This window comes from Chelonia mydas, chromosome 7 (genome assembly GCF_015237465.2).
Source record: "Chelonia mydas isolate rCheMyd1 chromosome 7, rCheMyd1.pri.v2, whole genome shotgun sequence".
NCBI classification, from domain to species: Eukaryota; Metazoa; Chordata; order Testudines; family Cheloniidae; genus Chelonia; species Chelonia mydas.
Window position 1 is genome coordinate 42715643 of NC_057853.1, and position 20646 is coordinate 42736288.

Sequence of the window (20646 nt, forward strand, 5' to 3'; positions counted from 1 at the left end):
AAAAGTTTGCCCACCCCGGTATAAACTGTTCAGAAAGGACAGGTACAGGAGGAAAGGTGGAGGAGTTGCATTGTATGTAAGAGAGCGGTATGATTATTCAGAGCTCCAGTTGGAAACTGGAGAAAAGCCTGTTGAGAGTCTTTGGGTTAAGTTTAGAGGTGAGAGCAACAAGGGTGATGTCGTGATGAGCGTGTGCTATAGACCACCGGATCAGAAGGATGAGGTAGACGAGGCTTTCTTCGGACAACTAACTGAAGTTTCCAGATCACAGGCCCTGGTACGAATGGGGGACTTTAATCACCCTGACATCTGCTGGCAGAGCAACACAGCAATCCACAGACAATCCAGGAAGTTTTTGGAAAGCGTTGGGGACAACTTCCTGGTACAAGTGCTGGAAAAACCGACTAAGGGCCGTGCTCCTCTTGACCTGCTGCTTACAAACAGGAAAGAATTGGTAGGGGAAGTAAAAGTGGGTGGCAACCTAGGCACCAATGACCTTGCGATGGTTGTGTTCAGGATCCTCAAAAAAGGAAGAAAGGAGAGTAGCAAAATACAGACCCTAGACTTCAGAAAAGCAGACTTAGACTCCCTCAGGGAACTGATTGGCAGGATCCCCTGGGAAGGTAATGTGAGGGGGCAAGGAATCCAGGAGAGCTGGCTATATTTTAAAGAAGCCTTATTGAGGGCGCAGGAACAAACCATCCCGAAGTGCAGAAAGAATAGCAAATATGGCAGGCGACCAGTTTGGCTTAACAGTGAAATCTTTGGTGAGCTTGAACTCAAAAAGGAAGCTTCCAAGAAGTGGAAATTTAGACAGATGACTAGGGAGGACTATAAAAATATTGCTAGAGCATGCAGGGATGTAATCAGGAAGGCCAAGGCACAACTGGAGTTGCAGCTCGCAAAGGATGTTAAGGGTAACAAGAAGGGTTTCTACAAGTATGTTAGCAACAAGAAGGTGGTCAGGGAAAGTGTAGGAGCCTTACTGAATGGGGGAGGCATCATAGTGCCTAAAGTACTCAATGCTTTTTTTGCCTCAGTCCTCACAGACACGGTCAGCTCCTAGACTGCTGCACTGGGCCATACAGTATGGGGAGGAGGTGAGCAGCCCTCAGTGGTGAAAGAACAGGTTAAGAACTATTTAGAAAAGCTGGACGTGCACAAGTCCATGGGTCCAGATATAATGCATCCAAGGGTGCTGATGGAGTTGGCTGATGTGACTGCAGAACCATTGGCCATTATCTTTGAAAATTCATGGCGATCCAGGGAGGTCCCGGACTATTGGAAAAAGGCAAGTATAATGCCCATATTTTAAAAAGGGAAGAAAGAGAACATGGGAAACTACACACAACCGTCAGCCTCACTTCAGTCCCCGGCAAAATCATGGAGCAGGTGCTCAAGGAATCCATTTTGAAGCACTTGGAGGAGAGGAAGGTGATCAGGAACAGTCAACGTGGATTCACCAAGGGCAAGTCATGCCTGACGAACCTGATTGCCTTCTATGATGTGATAACTGACTCTGTGGATATGGGGAAAGCGGATGATGTGATATATCTTGACTTTAGCAAAGCTTTTGATACAGTCTCCCACAGTATTCTTGCCAGCAAGTTAAAAAAGTATGATTAGATGAATGGACTATAAGGTGGATAGAAAGCTGGCTAGATTGTTGGGATCAACAGGTAGTGATCAACAGCTCAATGTCTAGATGGCAGCCGGTAGCAAGCGGAGTGCCCCAGGGGTCAGTCCTGGGGCCAGTTTTGTTCAACTTCTTTATCAATGATCTGGATGATGGGATTAATTGCACTCTCAGCAAGTTCGCAGATGACACTAAACTGGGGGGAGAAGTAGATATGCTGGAGGGTAGGGATAGGGTCCAGAGTGACCTAGACAAATTGGAGGATTGGGCCAAAAGAAATCTGATGAGGTTCAACAAGGACAAGTGCAGAGTCCTTCACTTTGGAAGGAAGAGTCCCATGCACCGCTAAAGGCTGGGGACTGACTGGCTAAGTGGCAGTTCTACAGAAAAGGACCTGGGGACTACAGTGGATGAGAAGCTGGATATGAGTCAGCAGTGTGCCCTTGTTGCCAAGAAGGCCAATGGCATATTGGTTGTATTAGTAGGAGCACTGCCAGCAGATCAAGGGAAGTGATTATTTCCCTCTATTTGGCACTGGTGAGGCCACATCTGGAGTATTGTGTCCAGTTTTGATCCCCCCACTACAGAAGGGATGTGGACAAATTAGAGAGTCCAATGGAGGGCAACGAAAATGATTAGGGGGGTGGGGCACATGACTTGTGAGGAGAGGCTGAGGGAACTGGGGTTATTTAGTCTGCAGAAGAGAAGAGTGAGGGGAGATTTGATAGCAGCCTTCAACTACCTGAAGAGGGGGTTCCAAAGAGGATGGAGCTAGGCTGTTCTCAGTGGTGGCAGAAGACAGAACAAGAAACAATGGTCTCAAGTTGTAGTGGGGGAGGTCTAGGTTGGATACTAGGAAATACTCTTTCACTAGGAGGTTGGCGAAGCACTGGAATGGGTTACCTAGGAAGATGGTGGAATCTCCATCTTAGAGGTTTTTCAGGCCCAGCTTGACAAAGCCTTGGCTGGGATGGTTTAGTTGGTATTGTACCTGCTTTGAGCAGGGGATTGGACTAGATGACCTCCTGAGGTCTCTTCTAACCCTAATAGTCTATGTCTACAATTCATGCACCAACTTAATACCTCAAGGAAGCATTTATAGGGCCACTATAAACTCTAGATCCCATATATACCCTTACCTTCAAACTCATTCATATTGCAGAATTAAAGTCTGTCTCATTCAGAGACTTGATGTTATACTGCCTGCATTATATCCTTGTTTTGGTTTTGATCTCCCTAAAGATCAGTCTTTGCAAACACTGAAGGGAGGAAGAAATGCATTGTGGTTAAGGCCCTGGACTTGGATCTAGGAGATCCAGATTCTTTTCTGCCTATGTCACAGACTTCATGACCTTGGACAAGTCACTTAATCTGTGTTCCAGTTCCCCATCTGAGTTATGAGGATAACTACTTCCCTGTCTCACACATTGGTTGTGAGGAAAAATGTGTTTGTGAGGCACACAGACATAGCAGTGACAGCTATAAAAAAAACCCATAGTTTACTTAATTATCTTTAATTTGGGAACTGCAGAAGCAGCATGGAAAGGAAAACAAAGGAAGTAATGTCTTGACTGAATACTTAGGATGTGGTTTTTATGTTTGGAAGACTTTTCATAGTGAGTCATTGTCAACTGTGCTACTCTAACTGGTGGGGTTCAAGGCTGCCTTTAAACACCAATAAGTAAAGGTCTGTAACATACAGTAAGTTCTATCCCAGAACCGGATTTTGTTTTATATAACTGGGTTAAGAATAAAACTAGTTTGAAGCATAAAATTTTCAGAAGATCTACAGCATTCCTGTAATTCAACAATCATATACACAAAATGCTGCATACAGACGCTGCATTTGCTGCTGCCCTTGCTTTGCCTGAGGGCAGAAACTACTGAAGTTAAACAAACCTGCAATTTCACTGCTTAAGTTGCTTCCAAAAAATATTGCTTTTTCTATGATTTAGATGGTCAATGTACAATTTAAGTTAAAAGCAAAATGTGAGTGCAAATGGAAATCCTTTAGACAAATGGAAGCTTCCGATGTAAATTTAAAGCCCTGCTGGCTATCTAGATTGTTCCACAGCATGCTCGCCGTGCATTTTTTCCAAACAAGAAAATGTCTTGAAGACTAAGCTCCGTGAGGTCTTACCACTGAATCATCAATCTGAGATATGCGATTGTGACTCATATCTAAAGTTGTTAAAGTCTTCCACGTTGGGATAACCGCGGTCACAGGAAAACTTGAAAGGGTACCCTCTGGCTCCCATTGGTCAAATTCAGAGGCCTCAGGCACTAGAATTTCCTGTTTAAGACAGACATTAAAGAACATTATTAAAACACTACAACTATGCCTTTGGGGAAAACTAATAGTTCTCAAAACAAGTCTTGCAACAGTTCAATAAGGAACCTTTGCAAATGTTAAAATAACTCATTCAGATTAAATTTAATAGAATTTAATATCTGGACTGACAGGTTTGAAACTACAAGAACTATGCTTATTTTGGGCATATGGATGGGGAGTTCTGACAGCAGTAGCCAATCCATCCAAGCAGAGAATCTGCTTGAACACTACGATTATTGAGAAATAACTACAGTTGTCATGAATACCAGACACCCTTCAGCCAATTAGAGTGCAGGAAACTGAAGAAATAAGTATAGTATTATGGATTAATAACTATAGTTCCCTTGTGCTCTGATAAAGATATTTTAAAATCTGTCAACGTTTCATTTGTAAAGACAGCGGTTAAAGAGTTGGTACACAGATAATAAACATTTCCTTCCGATTTATAAAAATGACATTACCTCTCAAGATAATATAGGACCCTTCAGTCATATGGCTTTAATAGTAACACTTGACACAGCAAGACATGACTTCAGATAAACACTCCTGCAATTGTAATACTTTTGGACATGTTTTAAACAATTGCCAGCCTTGGGAAATTGCACTTACTTTCATTGAGGTTGCTGAAAACCGAACACTCATCGTGGTTAAAGTGTGCTTTGATGATGTCAGCCCTTTAATGCGATTTGCACCACAGTGATTTATCTATTTAAAGGGAAAATACACCTTTACAAAATAAATCACAAGTACATGAATATTAGAACAAACATAATAATTAAGTAAGGAGGATACTGGTGATAGCTAGTATACCAGGTGTTCAACTGTAGCAACAGAGAGCATATACAGTGTTCCTCTAAAATCTCTTTTCCATAAGAATATAAATAAGAAATAGGACCAAGCAGGAGCTGATCCAATCTATTGCACCAGAAGTTGGTCAAGCCAAAGCAAAGCAACAATGAAATCAGTGGGACAACCCCAAAGCAGCAAAATTCAAAAAGCTCTTTCAACAAAGTTGCCCAGCACAAGTAAAAATTCTCATCATGCTGAAGCCACCCAGGCAACTGGACATAATACTTCACTCTTACCAAATGGAAAGGACTCTTGCAAGTAAGTTTAACTACATTTACAGCAGCAGATACTTGATCATACTAACAATCCTTGCGCATTCCCCACATTTTAAAAAAAGTAAGTGTCATAAGAAGTGGGAGACTAGGCTGAATGCAAAATTTCCCAGAGACTTTATTACATATGACAAATTTAAAGGATACTGAGCCTTTTACTTGGAGGTCATTAGGTTCCAGCCAGCCCCTCTTTGGAAGTGGCTGAAGGACATTGCCATCTGAGGTGCTTAGCAGCCTCAGTCCAGTTAATTCCTAGTAGACAAAAGCCTACATCGCACGACTACCACCACAAATGGCACCCTTGTGGGCAGTATCAAAGAGAGAAGCTTGAATGGGTATAGAAACTGAGTTCCTCTCGTCCTTAGAAGTGGAGTTCTTCCAGGACAGAGCTGATACTCTGATGGGAAAGTCTGCATTATTATTGTAAAGAGGATGTCAATCCAGAGCTAGTCAATTCAGTACTTTGCATGAACATTCAAGTTATAAAACCCCTCATGTTAAATTATTTTTCCTTTTCCATGTTCTTTTTTTAGAAAGTGATCTGCCCCTATCCAGAAAACGAAGCATTTTAGCTGGTGAAGCCTTTTAGATCCCCTCAACGAGTTACTGATATATTTCCTTCCCACATGATAATTTTAATTAAAAAAATCTTTATTAAATAAATGCCACAAACAGAGGCCACTAACAGGAGTTGTGGAGGGAGTAGCTGCAGACTGTGTGCTTGAAAGTAGCGGGACCCAGTGAGTGGAGCATTTGGTCCATCTGTGGGTTGTTTAGCTAGCAAGAGATGTTAAGAGTAACAAGAAGGGTTTCTTCAGGTATGTTAGCAACAAGAAGAAAGTCAAGGAAAGTGTGGACCCCTTACTGAATGAGGGAGGCAATCTAGTGACAGAGGATTTGGAAAAAGCTAATGTACTCAATGCTTTTTTTGCCTCTGTCTTCACGAACAAGGTCAGCTCCGAGACTGCTGCACTGATCAGCACAGCATGGGGAGGAGGTGACCAGCCCTCTGTGGAGAAAGAAGTGGTTCGGGACTATTTGGAAAAGCTGGACGAGCAGAAGTCCATGGGGCCGGATGCACTGCATCCGAGAGTGCTAAAGGAATTGGCGGATGTGATTGCAGAGCCATTGGCCATTATCTTTGAAAACTCATGGCGATCGGGGGAGGTCCCGGACAACTGGAAAGGCTAATGTAGTGCCCAACTTCAAAAAAGGGAAGAAGGAGGATCCTGGGAACTACACGCTAGTCAGCCTCACCTCAGTCCCTGGAAAAATCATGGAGCAGGTCCTCAAGGAATCAATTCTGAAGCACTCAGAGGAGAGAAAAGTGAGCAGGAACAGTCAGCATAGATTCACCAAGGGCAAGTCATGCCTGACTAACCTAATGGCCTTCCATGACGAGATAATTGGCTCTGGATGAGCGGAAAGCAGTGGACATGTTGTTCCTTGACTTTAGCAAAGCTTTTGACACAGTATCCCACAGTATTCTTGCCGGCAAGTTAAAGAAGTATGGGCTGCATGAATGGACTATAAGGTGGATAAAAAGCTGGCTAGATTGTCGGGCTCAACAGGTAGTGATCAATGGCTCCATGTCTAGTTGGCAGCTGGTATCAAGTGGAGTGCCCCAAGGGTCGGTCCTGGGGCCGGTTTTGTTCAATATCTTCATAAATGATCTGGAGGATGGTGTGGATTGCACCCTCAGCAAGTTTGCAGATGACACTAAACTGGGAGGAGAGGTAGATACGCTGGAGGGTAGGGATAGGATACAGAGGGCCCTAGACAAATTAGAGGATTGGGCCAAAAGAAATCTGATGAGATTCAACAAGGACAAGGGCAGAGTCCTGCACTTAGGATGGAAGAATCCCATGCACTGCTACAGACTAGGGACGGAATGGCTAGGCAACAGTTCTGCAGAAAAGGACCTAGGGGTTATAGTGGAGAAGAAGCTGGATATGAGTCAACAGTGTGCCCTTGTTGCCAAGAAGGCCAATGGCATTTTGGGATGTAGAAGTAGGGGCATTGCCAGCAGATCGAGGGACGTGATCGTTCCCCTCTATTCGACATTGGTGAGGCCTCATCTGGAGCACTGTGTCCAGTTTTGGGCCCCACACTACAAGAAGGATGTGGAAAAATTGGAAAATGTCCAGCGGAGGGCAACAAAAATGATTAGGGGACTGGAACACATGACTTATGAGGAGAGGCTGAGGGAACTGGGATTGTTTAGTCTGCAGAAGAGAAGAATGAGGGGGGATTTGATAGCTGCTTTCAACTACCTGAAAAGGGGGTTCCAAAGAGGATGGATCTAGACTGTTCCCAGTGGTACCAGATGACAGAACAAGGAGTAATGGTCTCAAGTTGTAGTGGGGGTGGTTTAGGTTGGATATTAGGAAAAACTTTTTCACTAGGAGGGTGGTAAAACACTGGAATGCGTTACCAAGGGAGGTGGTGGAATCTGCTTCCTTAGAAGTTTTTAAGGTCAGGCTTGACAAAGCCCTGGCTGGATGATTTAGCTGGGGACTGGTCTTGCTTTGAGCAGGGGGTTGGACTAGGTAACCTCCTGAGGTCCCTTCCAACCCTGATATTCTATGATTCTATGACTGTTTGTTCTCTCTGTATGGGCTGCATAGCAGAGCCATGGGGCCCTGAGTAAGCAAGATGCCTTGCTAAAGGCTACAAGGCTCTCGGCTTTGGAACTTTGATCACTGCCTTGTCAAAGATGGTAAGGGTCCAACCAATAGAGGCAACTAACAGGGGTGGTTTCAGAGCAAGTTTTTTTTTCCAGGTTCAGCACTATTTGTGATATTAAGATGGCCAGTGATGGAACAATGGTGGTGACCTGCAACGGATGTATTCTCTTTTCTGCCTGAAGACAGAAGGGATTTCCTGTGCATGAAGTGCAAGTTGGTGACTGTGCTGGAGGAAAAGATTCTAGGATTGGAGGGTTGAGATGCTATTGAGAATCAGAGAAGTTGAGGAGACAGCCAGGTTTGGGAAACACCAAGGAAAAATGGCACTGGCCTAGACTCAGAGACTTGAAGGCCAGAAGGGATCATCATGATCATGTAGCTGACCTCTGAGGAATCAGAGAGAGAGGAAGTCATAGGAAGTCTGGTGGCTCATAACCACCAGAGGCAAGAGGTCAAAGCAGCATTCTACATAGCTGGAGACAGATAAGGATGGGCAGGCTGTGGCCGCTAGAGAGAAGATGACCGGGAAGAATTCCACATAGCTAGACATTTCAAATTGATACCAGGTCCTTAACATGAGAACTATAGAACATACCTCTCAAGATCCTGGAGGTCCAAGGGAACAGAAAGATGTATGGGATACACATGCGGATGGCAGTTGGGCCCAAACTGTAAGAAAATCAAGCTTGCCCGCAAAAAGTTCTCCAACTGTCCAAGGAACACAGGCAATCCTTGTTGTAGATTCAATACTTGGAAGAATTAAAGAACATTCTGCAAGGCACAGGTGGACAACAGGACAGTGTGCTGCCTTCCCAAAGCCAAGACAAAAGATGTTACTCTAAGCCCTGGTCTACACTATGAGTTTAGGTCGAATTTAGCAGCGTTAGGTGGATTTAACCCTGCGCCCGTCCACACGACCAAGCCTGTTTTGTCGACTTAAAGGGCTCTTAAAATCTATTTTTGTACTCCTCCCTGGCGAGGGCTTTAGCACTAAAATCTACCTCGCTGGATCGAGTTTGGGGTAGTGTGGATGCAATTCGAAGGTATTGGCCTCCGGGAGCTATCCCAGAGTGCTCCATTGTGATCGCTCTGGACAGCACTCAACTCAGATGCACTGACCAGGTAGCCAGGAAAAGACCCGGGAACTTTTGAACTTCATTTTCTCTTTGGTCAGTGTGGCAAGCTGATCAGCACAGGTGACCATGCAGTCCCAGAATCGCAAAAGAGCTCCAGCATGGACCAAACGGGAGGTACTGGATCTGATCGCTGTATAGGGAGAAGGATCCTTGCAGGCAGAACTCCGTTCCGAAAGACAAAATGCCAATACATATGCCAAAATCTCCAAGGGCATGATGGACAGAGGCTACAACAGGGACACAGAGCAGGCAAGCGGAGAATCTCTTCCCACCGGCAGTCAGGAACTGTTCATCACCCTGGAGCCAATACCATCCCAACCCAGGCTTCCGGACCATGAAGCCGGAGAAGGCACCTCTGGTGAGTGTACCTTTGTAAAATACAATACAGGGTTTAAAAGCAAGCGTGTTTAATGAGTAATTTGCCCTGAAAACTTGGGATGCATTCACGGCCAGTATATCTACTGGAAAAGTCTGTTAACATGTCTGGGGATGGAGCGGAAATCCTCCAGGGACATCTTCATGAAGCTCTCCTGGAGGTACTCTAAAAGCCTTTGCAGAAGGTTTCTGGGGAGGTCAGCCTTATTCCGTCCTCCATGGTAGGACACCTTACCACGCCAAGGGGACATTCAGAGGTGTCCGTTCCTTCTGGGCTGTTTGCCTTTGCCTGAAAAGAAATCATCCCCGCTGTTTGCCACGCAGTGGGGGGAGGCCCGTTCATGCTGAGCTGTTCGCATTTGGCTGACACGGATCTTCCCTAGTACTAGCCACGCAGTGGGGGGAAGGGGGGAAGACGGTGAGGGGGTGAAGCCGAATTCTGTTGCCCAGCCGAGCCTGTGTGATGTCTCACACCAAACCGGCAGGCACTCAATATAAGAGGCAAAATGCGACCTTGTACCAAAAGCACATGTGCTATGTAACGTGAATTGCTTGATTCAGTGTGAAAGTCTTCCCTTTGTTCTCTAAAATGTATCTTTTTAAATACTACTCTCCCTTTTTTCCTCCTGCAGCTACAAATGTTTCCACACTCCCCCTATTATCTCCATCCCAGAGGCTAGCGCAGAAAACATACTCGCGATGACATGTTCTCAGAGCTCATGTAGTCCTCCCGCACTGAAAGAGCTCAGCAGAATGCGTGAAGGCAAACAATGGCAGAGTCCAGGAAAGCAGGAAATGGAACGTGAGGACAAGAAGGAGGAGCACGATGAGAGGAGGAGGATGCAATGCTGAGGCTAATGGGGGAGCAAACTGACATGCTCAGGCGTCTGGTGGAGCTGCAGGAAAGGCAGCAGGAGCACACACTGCCGCTGCAGCCCCTGTATAACCGCCTGCCCTCCTCCCCAAGTTCCATATCCTCCTCACCCAGACGCCCAAGAACGCAGGGGGGAGAGGCTACGGGCACTCAGCCACTCCACCCAAGAGGATTGCCCAAGCAACAGACGGCTGGCATTCAATAAGTTTTGAACTGTAGTGCAGCCTTGTCCTTCCCTCCTCCACCACCCAATCGGATGCTTCCCTTCTCACCCACCCTTCCCAGGCTATCTTGCGAGTTTTCCCCCTATTTGTGTGATGAATTAATAAAGAATGCATGATTTTGAAACAATAATGACTTTATTGCCTCTGAAAGTGATGATCAAAGGGGGGAGGTCGGTTGGCTTACAGGGAAGTAGCGTCAACCTAGGGGGCGGGTTTTCATCAAGGAGAAACAAACAGAACTGTCACACTGTAGCCTGGCCAGTCATGAAACTGGCTTTTAAAGCTTCTCTGATGCACAGGGCGCCCAGCTGTGCTCTTCTAATCACCCTTGTGTCTGGCTGCTCGTAATTGGCCGCCAGGCGATTTGCCTCAACCTCCCACCCTGCCATAAACGTCTCCCCCTTACTCTCACAGATATTGTGGAACACACAGCAAGCAGCAATAACAATGGGAATATTAGTTTCGCTGAGGTCTAACCTGTCAGTAAACTGCGCCAGCGAGCTTTCAAACATCCAAATGAACATTCTACCACCATTCTGCACTTGCTCAGCCTATACTTGAACAGCTCCTGATTACTATCCGGGGTGCTTGTGTTGGGCTTCATGAAGCCATAGCATTAAGGGGTAGGCTGGGTCCCCAACGATAACTATAGGCATTTCAATATCCCCAACGGTTATTTTCTGGTTTGGGAAGTAAGTTCCTTCCTGCAGCTGTTAAAACAGACCAGAGTTCCTGAAGATGCTAGCATCATGCACCTTTCCCGGCCATCCCACATTGATGTCGGTGAAACATCCCTTGTGATCCACCAGTGCTTGCAGCACCATTGAAAAGCACCCCTTGCAGTTTACGTACTGGCTGCCAAGGTGCTCCAGTCCAAAGATAGGGATGTGTGTTCCGTCTATCGCCCCACCACAGTTAGGGAACCCCATTGCAGCAAAGTCATCCACTATGACCTGCACATTTCCCAGAGTCACTACCCTTGATAGCAGCAGCTCAGTGATTGCGTTGGCTACTTGGATCACAGCAGCCCCCACAGTAGATTTACCCACTCCAAATTGATTCCCGACTGACTGTCTGGCATTGCAAGCTTCCAGAGGGCTATCACTACTTGCTTGTGAACAGTGGGAGCTGCTTTCATCCTGGTATTCTTGTGCTTCAGGGCAGGGGAAAGCAAGTCAAAGTTCCATGAAAGTGCCCTTACGCATGCGAAAGTTTCGCAGCCACTGGGAATCATCCCAGACCTGCAACACTATGCAGTCCCACCAGTCTGTGCTCGTTTCCCGGGCCCAGAATCAGCGTTCCACGGCAGGAACCTGTCCCTTTACCACCATGATGTCCAAATTGCCAGGGCCCGTTCTTTGAGAGAAGTCTGTGTCCATGTCCTCATCACTATCGTGATCGCACTGTCGTCGCCTCCTCGCCTGCTTTTGCAGGTTCTGTACATACTGCAGGATAATGCGCGAGGTGTTTACAACGCTCACAACAGCAGTGGTGAGCTGAGCGGGCTCCATGCTTGCCGTGGTATGGTGTCTGCAGAAGAGCAGAGTTGCAGCGGAAGTGGTGGATGGCGACGGATGCCACGAGAATAGATATTTATACAGAATGACGAGAGGACCCGCGAGGTGGATTCATGGCACCAGAAGAGCAGAGTTGCAGCGGAAGCGGAGGATGACGACAACAGGGAGAAATTTGCTATTGAGATTGAGCTCATTTACAAGAGCAGAAGAGCAGAGTTACAGTGGATGATGACGGTTAGCAGTCCTACTGCACCGTCTGCTGACGGCAATACCCAGGACACAACAGCAGCGGTGAGCTGAGCGGGCTTCATGCTTGCCGTGGTATGGCGTCTGCACGGAAAAAAGGCGTGAAACGATTGTCTGCCGTTGCTTTCACGGAGAGAGGGGTGACTGACAACATGTACCCAAAACCACCCGCGACAACGTTTTGCCCCATCAGGCATTGGGAGCTTAACCTAGAATTCCAATGGGCAGCGGAGACTGCGGGAACTGTGGGATCGCTACCCACAGTGCACCACTCCGTAACCTCATCATATGGTGATAAGGTTAAACAGAAGCTATTAAAGTTAGACTTTTTAAAATCTGTAGGTCCAGATAACTTGCATCAAAGAGTTTTAAACGAGCTTGCTGATGAGTTCACTGAATTGTTAATGTTGATTTTCAGTAAGTCTTGGAACACTGGGGAAGTTCCAGAAGACTGGGAGAAAGCTAGAGAAAAGTGTCCATTTTTAAAGAGGGTAAGCAGAATGACCTGGGTAATTATAGGCCTGTCAGCCTGACATCAGTTCTGGGCAAAATAATGGAGCAGCTGATAAGGGACTCGATTAATAAAGAATTAAAAGAGGGTAATGTAAATAATGCAAATCAACATGGATATATACAAAAGAGATCCTTACAAACTAACATGTTTTTTTTAATAAGATTACACATTTGGTTGATAAAGGTAATCTTGTTGATGTAATATATTCAGACTTCCGTGAGGCATTTGACTTGATACTACATGACATTTTGATTAAGAAATAAGAATGATAGAAAATTAGCATTATTGTCTACAGTGTTGTTGTAGCCATGTTGGTCCCAGGAATACAAAGAGATGCGAGATGGGTGATATAACATCTTTTATTGGACCAACTTCTGTTGGTGAAAGAAACAAGCTTTCAAGCTTACACAGAGCTCCTCTCTTACTCCGCACCTTGTCTCTATAAAATGGAACATGGCACACAATAAATGGATTACCAGCTGGCTAATTGATAGATATCAAAATGTAACTGTAAATGGAGACTCATCGAGGGGTGTGTTTCTAGTAGGATCCTGCAAGGATCAGTTCTTGGCCCTATGCTGTTTAACGTTTTTATTAATGACCTGGAAGAAAACAAAATCATCACTAATGAAGTGATGGAGCAGCAAATAATGAAGAGGACCGGTCACTGATTATCAAGTGATCCAAACTGCTCTGAAACTGGGTACCAGCAAACAATGTGTGTTTTAATACAGCTAAATGTAAATAGATACATTTGGGAACAAAGAACATAGGCCATACTTACATGATGGGGGATTCTATCCTGGGAAGCAATGACTCTGAAAAAGATTTGGGGGTTGCTGTGGATAATCAGCTGAACAAGACCTTCCAGTGTAATGGTGTGGCCCCAAGAGCTAATGTGTCCCTGGGATACATAAACAGGGGAATATCAAGTAGGAGTAAAGAGGTTATTTTACCTCTGTATTTGGGACTCGTGTGACTGCTGTTGGAATAGTATGTCCCGCTCTGGCACGCACAATTCAAGAAGGATGTTGTTAAATTTGAGAGGGTTCAAAAAAGAGCCACAATGATTCAAGGACAACAAAATCTGCCTTACAGTGACAAACGCAAGGAGCTCAATCTAAGTTTAACAAAGAGAAGGTTAAATGGTGACTTGATTACAGATAAGTACCTATATGGGAAACAAACATTTGATAATTAATGCTGAAGCTAGACAAAGTCAGAGTGCAAATAAGGTGTAAATTTTTAACGGTGAGATTAATCAACCACTGGAACAATTTACACAGGGTTGTCGTGGATTCTCCATCACTGACCATTTTAAAATCAAGATTGGCTGTTGTTCTAAAAGATAGGTTCCAGGAATTATTTTGGGAGAGTTCTATGGGCTGTGTCATACAGGAAGTCAAACTATATTACCACAGTGATCCCTTCTGGCCTTGGAATCTATATTGATTGATTGGAGTTCTTCTAGCTGATTCAATGCCTTCTTTGATGCATTTGCATGAGAGTCCTTTCATTTTTAACATTTAATGTACTCCCAAAATGGAAGTTTACTATTCCTTTACATCTCCGAACAAGGTACAGACATTGGCAGGTCTCCATAATATGTAAATATTCAGTCTGGTAAGCAAGCTACGATGTAATACATTAAATGAATGACTGAAGTTCTATCAGAAACTTGCTAAGTTCCACTAATGAATATCAGACCAATTGTAAATAAATAAATTTTGCCAATTAACAAGTAAGCTAACAAACAAAAGTACTGCACCGCAAAGTGCACGGTGGGAAAACATTTTATTTCATGGTATATTTGTAAACATTTGGTATTTCAACAAGTAAAGATGTTTTAGTAATGAGACCTTGCTAAAACTTTTTGTTATTAGATCTTTTCTAAGAAGGAGGGAGATCACCACTACTCTGGTTTTGATTTTTGTATCTAAAACAAAGTTCTACTGTTATTCTATTAGGAATCTTGCTCTTTAGGGGGAAGTACAAAATCAGCTGTTCTAAATATCTAGTCTGGCATCCATTTTTTCCAGACTAGAGGAAGTGGTATTTGTCTCACTTATTAACAATAAAGAAATATAAAACATTGTAATTATTTCTAGTGCCAAGCCAAAGTAAATGATAGCTCACCAATATTAAGCAATACACTGCAATATTGGTATTGCTAGACTCTGCTTTTGAATAGCCATTAGAAAGTTACTGAGCAAACAGTATCTCAACCATACCTCAATCTGATGAAGAGATTTAAATATTGACAAATCAAATGGCAAGAGATGCTCCTGAATGTTGCTGGTTCCAAAAGGTCCCTCTGTGCCAGTTACCTAGTAGTTAAGATTAAAGACGGAATTAATACACAAAACCAATCAACACACGTCTGTTGCAGTGTCTGTGGTAAATTACAGGGATTGAATCATATAAATACAATAACTGAGAACCTTTTAAAATGACAGGCAAAGAAGTTGAAGGATTCCACTGTTAATGACACTTGAACACAATTTAGCATTTTAAAAAACAGAAGGACAAAATTAATTACAAGGCAAAAGCCAAACATACAGAAAGCAAGGAGCTGAACTTAAAGGCAGGTCTACACTTAAACACTGCAGCTGCAGTGCTTCAGTGAAGATGCAACTATGCCGACAGGAGAGCTTCTCTCGTCAGCATAGTTATTCCACCTCTGCGAGAGGCGGTAGCTGTGGTGAGAGGCGGTAGCTATGGCGACGGAAGAAGCCCTCCCATCAACATAGCGCTGTCTATACTGGGAGAACTGCGTCACTCATAGGTTTATGTATGTTTATAGTGCAGACCTGGCCTAAGGCTGCCACCTTGTGCTTATACATTGTAGCACATGGAGTTGTGGCAAAGACTTCATAATTAAGATGGTAACTAGTTTTCCATTCTAAATTAATTTACACCCTAATCCCCCATTCACTAAAAATAAGCTCTCTTCTTGAAATGAAATCAGAAAATTATGCATATTTCCATCCCAGAGTTTCAAGTAGGACAAGGCATTTCCAAGTTGAGAGCTTGGAAAAAATTGAGTATTCTGTTAGATTTCTGCAAACTGAAGTGCAAATCTAGAAACTACAAATTGGTTTTATTTGCTTGTCTTCAAATAATATTAGTACCAATACAGAATGTTCGGAAACACTTGCTATGAACATCTGAATTTGAGAAGTCTGCAGGATATCTTGCTTGGACTCATCTGGGGTTTACAAGCTCTGAAGGAGCTGGCACAAGCGATCAGAGCTTACAGGTTCAAAAAACACCACTGGGGCCAAAGAACACAGGTTTCTCTCTCTAAGACTGTGTAAATTCTGTAGCATTGGAGCTGCAAGGCTGGGAAATGGAAAGTTCCATAGAAATGGAACTGCAGATACATCTTTGCTTCCACAGAGCACAAAAGCTTCTGATGAAAAGAATTCATCAGAAATTCCATATTCTCCCCAGCTGTTCATTTTTGCCTATTAAGGAACTGGACTCCCCCACTGCTCCTTGACACCGTAACTATTCTAATCCCAGATAAAAAAAATTGATTCAGATTTAATTAAGGATGCAAGAACATAACGAGTGGTTTAACTTTTAAGTATTCTTGAAAGGTCATCTTTACAGCTGGACTTCAGAAACTGTAAGTTCAACTGGATAGATTTAAATCAGAAGTCAGATAAGACAGAGAAGCTGTTCTCTTTTTGCTATAAAGAGTAAAAAATATCTGTCTTTTTAATTCTGATGAGCTCTCTAATTTTCGTACATCAGAACTGATGAAAACCTTTCCAATGCACTTCAAATTTGGCAGAAGAAAAATCTGCCATGACTCCAGACTGAACCTACCAATTTTGAGGTGCCATATGAGCTTTTATTGTTAAGATTACAAGGGGCTAAAATTGATCTTTAATGGAAACTCAGTTGCAACTCTCAACTACGGAACAGTTACTATTTACAATTACAGATATAAAACAATGAAGTGAGAACGTTGTGGGGGTGGGTGCAAAGTTTTTATAAATTCTACATTAGATGGACAGTATCACGGAGTTATGTGCGTTCCCAAAGGCCAACCAATGCTCAGAAAGATTACATGGTTGTATGTCTATGTACAAAGTGCCTATAGTGGGGCTCTGGGGAGGCCATGTCATGCTGGAAAATATGAGCTGCTATGTGTTGTTGCTTCTAGGCATAATAAAGTGAAGACTTTGGGCCACCTAATCAGCCTTAATATTGGTGTTTCCATGCTTTCAAAGGATTAAGTGACACTGACAGCACACCATTAATTTCTAATGTCTACATTATTTACATCAATACACTCTACCTTTAAATATTTGAGTCTACATGTGAAATCCAGAATATGACCTAGATCAGTTTTGGCATCTCCATTAGCGCACGTAGGTTTCCCCTGCCGCAATTGTTGAGTGATAGCATATAACTGCAATGGTCTGAGGCTGAAGACCTCTCCAGCCATTAGTAACTGTTCTCCTGAAAAACAAGAGTACAGTGATGTGAAACATGAAGTCATAACATTTTAAGATTTCATCCAAAGGGAGAAACAGCTGATGCCCACCACTGCTGTGGGGAAGGGGCAAGAGAGGAGAATTTACGGTGGTGATGGTGGGTGTCTCACGCTGGAGATTTAACTGGTTGCCCTTTACACCCTAGCTCTGACTGAAGTACTGAAGCAACATCCACATTTTTTGCCTTTTTAACCAAGTATTTGAAGAACAGAAAACTATGGACTTCTTGCATCAGAAAATCTAATTGTTTAAAATAGGCCCTTCAGCCACAACAGGCCTAAACCTCCTAATGGAGTTAAAGGCATTCTCCCATTACATTTAACAGACCAGGATCAGACATACTGAAGCCCACTTATCTAATGTAAAAGATCTCTCTTTCTCCAAGCTATCCTTAGATAAATTCCCTAACAATTTACACTAACCATTCCATTTGCAGAACAGTTGTTCCTTTTAATAAAAAATATTTACCAACTTCACAGCATTTGCTGTATACAATGGGGAATTATAGAAAACATTTATAATGGCTATACTGGTAGGTCTAAGGCTCTCACTGTACTCACAATGTCAAAATGAACTCCCACTATCTGAAATACAACATGCATCTCCACTTATCCTGATTTTCCATCAACATTTATTCAATCCCTTCTCACTCTAGTACCCTTATTTTGGACTGGTTTTCAAATAGTAAGAAATAGCATCAGATTGTCAGCCCTCATGAACACCTGAAAATTCTGTCCTTTATCTAGCCAATAAACTACAAATACACTGATCTGGAATTGTTAGCATTACTCCTCTCACTCAGATGCATCAATTAGACACTAGGAACAGGACAAGCATCAGTTTTCATAATAAACATTATAAATTATGGATGGGATTTCCAAAAGCACTCAGTCAATGATTCTCATCCCCACCCTGCCTTAATGGGAGCAGAGGAAGGCCAGCTGCTGAGGACTTTGGAAATCTCATCCTAAGTGCTGAAGTTACAGACTAATGCCAGGTTCTGCTTTGCTACTGGTACATCAGTGTAAACCTAGAGCAACTCCGTTGATGCTAATGAGGTGGCACGTACTGCAAGTCAGGATACAACTTTGTCCTGTAACTATTATTTTAAAGAGTTCCACAATTTTCTTAATACTCCCTTTGAAACGGTTTTACAATTTCATAAGTTCCCTTCTGCTGCAATAGTGACCAGCTCCATCAGCAGCATAAGCATAACTCACTACACTAATGGAAAAGGCATTCAGTCTCCTAGTCTCAGGAAAGAATGCCTTTTAACAAGCTGACTAGGATGCATTCACGATATTATAATTATGAGGTTAACTAAACTATTAAGTTAGAAGTACAAAATAGCCATAAATTTACGTACAGTGAACAAATTAAGTTTTAATTCAGCTTATGCTAAAATAATATTAATTAATGTGGAAAAAACTTATGTGTAAGTTGCAAGAGGAAGCGTTGGAATAATATGCCATGTCAAGAGGTTTGATGAAAGTTTCCTGACGAGGGCACCCTGGGCTCATCATATAAGAGTTCTGAGTTTGGGAGAAGTTTCAGTAAGTCCATTCCAAGAGCCGGGGAGAGCAGACTCATGGCAGTGTCTATTTACTGCATTTCCACATTGCTGTTGAGAGCATCTTTACAAGCCAGCATTGACAATGGCCCAGCATTGCTCAAACCAAAATCATCTATCCATAAGGAGCACGCAGTAGGGAAGAGTTGATAGCAAGGGAGAGGGGAGGAGAGCAAAAAAGCACCAAAGAAAACATGATCCACAACATTCAAAAGGAAAATCTATATCTGGCTGCCTGGAGACATGTCATTCCATGTATATTCATATGCAATATAATTTTAAGAAAATTTGCATACCAAATACACGCTATTGTTCTCTGTTAAATTCTAGGCAATTCATTACAGTACCTCTGTGAAAGAGCTCTTCAGCCAACGCAGCTGTGATCCCATTGATTTCCTGCAAAGAACAAACCACTGTAACTGACGAATTTAAATGTTTTCCATTCTTCAAATGTTTAACACTTCTGACATTTATCAGAAATCTCCCTTTCCTGCCATATTAGAAGATCTTCAGAAATATCTTAAAAAATGAAGTACTGAGATCATAATTATATCTTATGGATTTTTTAGAATACTAAAGTCACTACGGAAATAACCTGCAATAATTTTGAAAATTAAAATAGTCAAATTAGATAAAGAAAGAGAGCATTAGACTACAACTAAATAGGCACATTCTTAACTAGATGTCTTTACTCTTTTAAATGCAACAGACGCTAGAATAAATATTACCAAGAATATTAGCACTACTTGAAAGTAAGCTAACTCCTTAAACAAGTTCTAGTAATCACTCAATGCTGAGAAATGGCTAGACGACTATTTTGAAAAGAGGTCTTGGAATAAGCTATTCATTTATTAAACATTCAAGAGTTCCTCTCCTATGTCAGACTGAGACTGCATGCCGCTAACATGGAAAAGATGCTTTCTTTGGCTTGCACAGGTGTGAAGAAAAGGATAGCTATAGAAAAGGCAATTAAATTCATTCCTCTAGACTTTTCTTCAACATATTTGCTTTTTGATAGCATAAATGCTATGCCACCCCCTCCTACTCTGGCATCACCATTAATGCAGCCCCAGGAGTCAACAGGTAGATGTGTAGACAACTTTGGAAAGGAAGATGAGGGCAAAAAAATTTCAATAGAGGGATGTCAACACTTCTGCCTCCCCAAGTCCATAGAGGAGGTGAATGAAAGGCACCAAGATGGGGAATGAAATATTTCCCACCCACGATGAGCAACGGTCCTATGGAAATTCAGAGGCTGTTTTGGACACAATGCAACAGTAATAAGATAATTCTTGCATTGATTCTGTTCGACACAAAGAAGGCCCTGCAAAAACAGTATCCAAAGTAAACATTCATGCAATGGTTAATCTTAACCTTGAAATACTCAGCTCATTTATAACGAAGGAAGCAACAGAAGTCAAATAATTCTTAATTCAGTACTCAACCAGAAGTTTACTTCGTCCACAGACAGCTCTAATGCTTCATAACAAGGGGATAAAGACAAGAAGAGTCCATCAGTTGTCCACCAGTTATACACTCCTTTGCTCATTTATTGAAGCAAGTATTTTAGAAAATATGATCCTAAAATATAAACTGAACTTAAACTACACTGAGTATGGATGAGCCTAAAATGTTCAAACCAAATAAACTTAGGATAAAAAGCTACAAAAACTACATTCTAAAAAATAATTCAGTGCTACAGAATTGTTCTTGCTCCTGTTTTAAATGAACAAATTACAACAGTAATTCTTAGCACACATGCACTTGATGACAAAGCTGTACAAACACCAGTTAATCCTCACCACCTCACTGGTAATGTAGGAGAGTAAGTTTTTCCATCTGTAAGATATGAACAAGTTAAATGACTTTGCCAAAGGCCACATAGCAATCAGCTTGTGGGTAAAGA

At 42.8% G+C, this 20646-nt stretch overlaps 1 protein-coding gene across 6 annotated transcripts in view; it reads right to left on the reverse strand.

The window, feature by feature from the left end:
• The window catches only part of NISCH (nischarin), a 59058-nt gene that overhangs the window by 21879 nt on the left and 16533 nt on the right, over positions 1-20646 (reverse strand). For 5 of the 6 annotated variants that reach the window (XR_005226067.2, XR_005226068.2, XM_037903631.2 and 2 more), the window contains exons 4-8: positions 19088-19136; positions 16972-17135; positions 14894-14989; positions 4578-4673; positions 3777-3929 (exon numbers count right to left, since the gene is read on the reverse strand). Coding sequence is in view for 4 of the 6 variants with exons in the window: in XM_037903631.2 (XP_037759559.1) it covers positions 3777-3929; positions 4578-4673; positions 14894-14989; positions 16972-17135; positions 19088-19136 (558 nt within the window). In the remaining 2 variants the exon portion in view is untranslated. The remainder of the gene's footprint in view (positions 1-3776; positions 3930-4577; positions 4674-14893; positions 14990-16971; positions 17136-19087; positions 19137-20646) is intronic. The other variant, XM_043552239.1, reaches the window with a different exon arrangement.